General features: G+C 43.0%; 1 protein-coding gene across 2 annotated transcripts in view; it reads left to right on the plus strand.

Moving 5' to 3' along the window:
* The window catches only part of LOC130297507 (proton channel OTOP2-like), a 99,103-nt gene extending 94,237 nt beyond the window's left edge, over positions 1 to 4,866 (plus strand). For both annotated transcript variants that reach the window (XM_056550050.1, XM_056550051.1), the window contains one exon: positions 4,427 to 4,866. In XM_056550050.1, the coding sequence (XP_056406025.1) occupies positions 4,427 to 4,597 (171 nt within the window). In that variant the 3' untranslated portion in view covers positions 4,598 to 4,866. The remainder of the gene's footprint in view (positions 1 to 4,426) is intronic.
* The last annotated feature ends 1,134 nt before the right edge of the window (positions 4,867 to 6,000 follow it).

A 6,000-nucleotide genomic window follows, 5' to 3' on the forward strand; every position in this document is an offset into this window, starting at 1 on the left:
CTGCCCTGGACAGTTCCTAAAATGGACTGCAGAGGTCAGCAGAGAGCACTGTGGTCGTGACAGATGAGAAATCCAAAAAGAAAAGCATGTCCTCTGTAGTATACAGCCATAAATAAGTACTGGAAGAATTAAGATTTTTTTAATAGAAGTCATTTACAAATCTGTTTATCTTTCTGGCACCAGTTGATTTAATAAAAAAAGTTTTCCACGGGAGTACCCCTTTAACCCCCTAACGACAATGGACGTAAATGTGCGTCATGATGCTGTGGTACTTAAAGCACCATGACATACATTTACGCTCCGCCATGATTGCGAGCACCGGAACGGTGCTCGTGTCATGCGCAGCAGGTCCCAGCTGCTAATACGATTACAATGATACCCTTGATTACATACTTTTCTATTATTGTGCTGATTTTTGTAAAAATATCTTTTACTTTTTTCACAAAATAAGTTTGTTTAAAATTGCCCTATTTTGACTGCCTATAACTTTCAAATTTTTCCATATAGGGGAATGTATGAGGGCTCATTTTTTGTGCCGTGGTCTGTAGTATTTATCGATACCATTTTTTGTATATGTGACTGCACTGATCGAGTTTTTGGAATATGATGTAACCAAAACACAGCAATTTTGGAGTTTCTTTTTTCTTACATTCACGTCGTTCACCGTATGGGATCATTAACCCCTTCCTGCAAATGGACGTTTATGAACGTCCAATACATTTTCTATCACCATGTCCCGTAACATGTTGATAGGAACAATATCTATTCAAGAAAAAGCAAGCTGCATACAGTGCACACCCAAAGTAAATTTAAATAATACAAAAACTTTATTCATAGAAACCACAAAAAGGGAGACACATACATCTAAAACCATTTAAAAAGGCTCATTTGTGAGCCTAATGCCATCACTGGGGAAGGGGACATGACCCCCCAACCCTGCCCTAATTCCAATGCACAAATTAGGCTAGCACTCCAAAGTAGTGTATAAAGGATTACAAAAGATCACAATACAAGTAAGTGGAATGAAATATAGTACAAATAATGCAAATAAATTAAGTAAGCAGACCACAGACGAAGGAGCAGTATTAGGATAGCAGAAGGGCAGGGAGACCGGAGCCCGACGCGTTCCGACACTCCTAGGTGACTTCCTCAGGGATGGATAGAAACATCATCGCAGCTGTTCTGAACACTGTGCAGCTGGGGACAAATCAGAATGGTCCCCTACTGCTGATCGTTGTCATTGGCCAGTCAATAAATGACTGTCCAATGACATGCGACTTTCGGGATTCCGGGCTGATCGGGTCTCTGGTGACCCGAAAGCCCGGAAAATAGGGATGATCGGAGCTGTCAGAGACAGCCATGATCATCCTGAGGGATAGGAGCGAGGTGGCAGCTGCTGCCACCTCCTCCTATCCCCTGACATTGATCGGTTAGGGGGGAGAAGATGGCGGCGAGTACCGGTGACCGCGGCGGGACTCGGCAATCATGGCAAAACCCGACAGCAGGCAGCGGTGGGATCGGCGGCAGCGGCGGAGGCAGTGGTGGAGGCAGCAGTGAAGATTCACTGCTGCCTTCTAGGAGTTGCCAGACTACAACTCCCAGCATGCCCAGACAGCCAAAGGATGTCTGGGCATGCTGGAAGTTGTAGTTTTGCAACATCTGGAGGGCCACAGTTTGGAGACCACTGTGCAGTGGGACCCAAACTGTAGTCCATCCAGATGTTGCACAATTACAACATTTGGCTAGTGGTAGTTCTGTAACATTTGGCCCTTCAGATGTTGCAGAACTAAAATAGTGTTGCTCGCGAATATTCGCAATTCGAATATTATTTGCGAATATCGCATATTCGCGAATTCGCGAATTTCGCGAATATAGCGCTATATATTCGTAATTACGAATATTCGTTTTTTCTTTTTCTTTTCTTCACAGTACACATCACAGTGATCACCCCTCTCTGCTTCCAGCTTGTGTGGTGTAAAGAAGGCTATAATACTACTGTGTGAGACTGGCGTGCGAAAAATCGCATATGCGAAAATTAGCATATGCTAATATTCGCATATGCGAATTGTCGCGTATGCTAATTTTGTATATGCGAATTTTCGCATATGTTAATTTTCGCATACACGAATTTTCGCGTATGCGAAAATAAAACGAGGGTATAACGAATATGCGAATATTCGCGAATATATGACGAATATTCGTCCATATATTCGCGAATATTCGCGAATTCGAATATGGCCTATGCCGCTCAACACTAAACTAAAACTCCTAGCATGCCTGGACAGTCTGGGCATGTTTGGAGTTGAAGTTTTGCAACATCTTGAGGGCTACAGTTTGAACACTACTACACAGTGGTCTCCAAACTGTTCTCCTCGAGTTCTTGCATAACTACAACTCCCAACATGTCCTTTGGCTGTCTGGGCATGCTGGCAGTTGTAGTTTTACAACAACTGGAGGCACACTGGTTGGGAAACACTGAGTTAAGTAACGAACTCTGTGTTTTGCAACCAGTGTGCCTCCAGCTATTGCAAACTACAACTCCCAGCATGTACTGATAGACCATACATGCTAAGAGTTGTAGTTTTGCAACAGCTGGAGGCACACTGGTTGCGAAACACTGAGTTAAGTAACAAACTCTGTGTTTTGCAACTCCCAGCATGCACGGACAGCCAAACGGAATGCTGGTAGTTGCAGTTTTGCAGCAGCTGAAGGTTTGCCCTTGGCGGGGGTTTACAGCGAGCTTCTCGCTGCAAGTTTAATATGCAGTAAATTTTCCACCGCAGCTCAAACTCACTGCACTACACTTCACAAAATAAAAAGTAAGACACTGCATATACACATACCCCCTACACAGTCCCCCTCCCCCTCCCCAAATAAAAATAAATTTTTTTTACAAAACGGAGCCTCCAGCAGTTGCAAAGCAACTCCCAGTATTGCCGGACAGCCATTGACTGTCCAGGCATGCTGGAAGTTTTGTAACAGCTGGAGGCACCCTGTTAGGGAAACACAGCCGTAGGGTATTTTTGGTAGGGCCACATATTTGGTATTTCTGTACTCGGAAGAAATTGCCTAACAAATTTTGGCGGGGCTTTTTGTCCTTTTACCCCTTATGAAAAGGTAACGTTGGGGCTAACCAGAATGTTAGTGTTTAGTTTTTAGTTTTTAGTTTTTTACACTAACATGCTGGTGTTGGCACATACGTTTCATTTTCAACAGGAAGTAAAAGGAAAAAAAGACCCCCAAAATTTGTAACGCAATTTCTTCTGAGTACGGAAAATACCCCATATGTGGACATAAAATGCTCTGTGGGTGCACAACAAGGCTCAGGAGTGAGAGCACTATGTACATTTGAGGTGATTTGCACAGGGGTGGCTGATCGTTACAGCGGTTGTGACATAAACACAAAAAAAAAAAACACCCACATGTGACCTACACCCCTCACGGAACGTAACAAGGTTTATAGTGAGCCTTAGCACCCCACAGGTGCTTGAAGAATTTTCGTTAAAGTTGGACGTGAAAATGAACATTTTGTATTTTTTCACTAAAATGCTGGTGTTATTCCAAATTTTTCATTTTCACAAGGGGTAATCGGAAAAAGCCCCCCAAAATTTGTAACACCATTTCTTCTGAGTATATAAATACCTCATATCTGTATGTAAAGTGCTCTGCGGGTAAACTACAATGCTCAGAAAAGAAGGAGCGCCATTGGGCTTTTGGAGAGAGAATGCGTCTGGAATTGAAGGCCATGTGTGTTTACAAAGCCCCCAACAGTGAGCCCCCCCCCCACATGTTACCCCATTTTGGAAACTACACCCCTCAAGTAGTGTAATAAGGGGTACAGTGACACCACAGGTGTCTGACAGATTTTTTGAACAGTTGTCTTTAAAACTGAAAAATTTTATTTTTTTATCTGCACAGCCCACTGTTCCAAAGATCAGTCAAAGGCCACTGGGGTGTAAATGCTCACTGCACCCCTTATTACATTCTATGAGGGGTTTAGTTTCCGAAATAGAATTCTTAGTCTGATGTGAGGAAAGAAGTCAAAGGAAATTTTTTTTATGTGATTTTAAAAGCATTTTAGACTCAATTACTCCATAGCTTATTAATATTGCTACAGAAACAATCTTATGGTTTTAATCTGGTTGCATTCTTTACTTTCACATCCATTCTTCTAACACGTACTGTACTTGTATTTCATAACTTAGGGTGAATTCACACCACGTTTTGGCTAATCCGAATCCGGCAGGAGAATCTAAAAACCGGCTACTGCCATATCACTGCCATACCCGCGCTGTACTCCGTTCACTTTAATGAGCCGGACAGAATCAGCAATTGGTGTGGCTGCCGTATAGCCGCCCAAAACGTGGTGTGAATGCACCTCTAGTGTCTGTTCGTCTACTAAATCCTGTTTCTTGTCTCCTCCCAGTTCTGGATTCTGCCTGCCTTTGGAGCTCGAATACGATTTGACAGTGGTTTAGAGGTTCATTTTTATGGTTTCGCAATATGGGCCATTATTACCAATGTTTGTCTTCCTTTTGGGATCTTCTACCGTATGCATGCAGCTGCTACATTGCTGGAACTTTACAGCATGTCATAAAGGACCACAGAATTTCCTCTCCAAATATATGATGCTCATTTAGTATCATCATAACTGGCTAAAAAGCCTAAAGACTATGGAGCTAGACAATTACCACGTATAGACTACAACATACTGGGAACCTGCTGAACTACAAAGCATGGAGGAGACCTTTTGGTTAATAATGGAAGGGGATAACCTAAATACACTATAAAAAAACAAAAAACAAATGTGCCTAGAAAATATTTTAGACATCTTGTGGAATAAAAATGTTGAAATAATAACTTGACTAGCCAACGTCATTATCCAAATTAGATAGCATTGAAAACAGGTAAAAGAAATAGAAGGAAAAGGATTTGCAGGGAATTTAGGGTCTATTCACACGTACAGTATTCTATGCAGATTTGATGTGCAGGATTTGAAGCTGTGTTCAGTCATTTAGTTTACATTGCAATCTGCAGCAGAAAATCCTGCGCATCAAATCTGCTCAGAGTACTGTACGTGTGAATAGTCCATAAAGAGATCAATATCGACTGAGGTTCCCTATTTGTAATGGTCACCTCCGATACCCCTCTGATTGACAAAAGAGGGAATGTGAGTACTGTGAGGAACTGTACTGGGCTCTTGCAGCAGAGGGGAATGCCCAGTGAACTCCACAGTGAATGGATCAATTAATTAATGAGAGATATGTACTGATTCAGGGTTTAAAGGAGTACTCTGGTGAAAATGAACTCATCTCCTATCCACAGGATAGGGTATAAGCAGCTGATCGCAGGGGGTCTAACCGCTGGAGCCCCGGCAATTACTGGGACGGGACCCTGGCACTCTTAGTGAGGAGCATGTATCCTCTACAGGTAGACAGCACGTGCGCCATTAATTTCTATAGGAGCACCAATGATGCCCGAGAGCTGTACTCAGGTCTTTTCAACGCTCCCTTAGGAATGAATGGAACATGCACTCCTCACTGGGCGTTGGGCCTGTCCTGGGGATTGCTGGGGGCCCCAGTGGTTGGAGCCCCCTCGATCAGCTACTTATTCCCTATCCTGTGAATAGGGGATAAGTTATTATTTGCCAGAGTACTCTTTTAAAACCCTATACAGCCAAAGCCCTATACGGCCTGCTCCCCCAGGTGGTACCTTATGGTAATGCAGATTATAGCTGCTTCAAGTAGCTACAATGGGCCATGGAGTGTGATCATCTGACTGAAAAGATGGTCCTGTTTGTAAGATACATAAGATGGTAAAAAAAATGTGTATATTTTTGAGTGAAAAAAATGCTCTTTTGTCCCTGCAGCTATTGCCTGACCAGCAGTGCTCTGTGCACTGAGGCTCGGTGACATGCTCCCAGCTCACACAGCAGCTCACATTTCCTGCATTTTGTGGTTACACATAGAAACATAGGCAATACCTGCTGGGACAGCCAAA

Source organism: Hyla sarda, chromosome 13 (genome assembly GCF_029499605.1).
Source record: "Hyla sarda isolate aHylSar1 chromosome 13, aHylSar1.hap1, whole genome shotgun sequence".
Classification (NCBI taxonomy): domain Eukaryota; kingdom Metazoa; phylum Chordata; class Amphibia; order Anura; family Hylidae; genus Hyla; species Hyla sarda.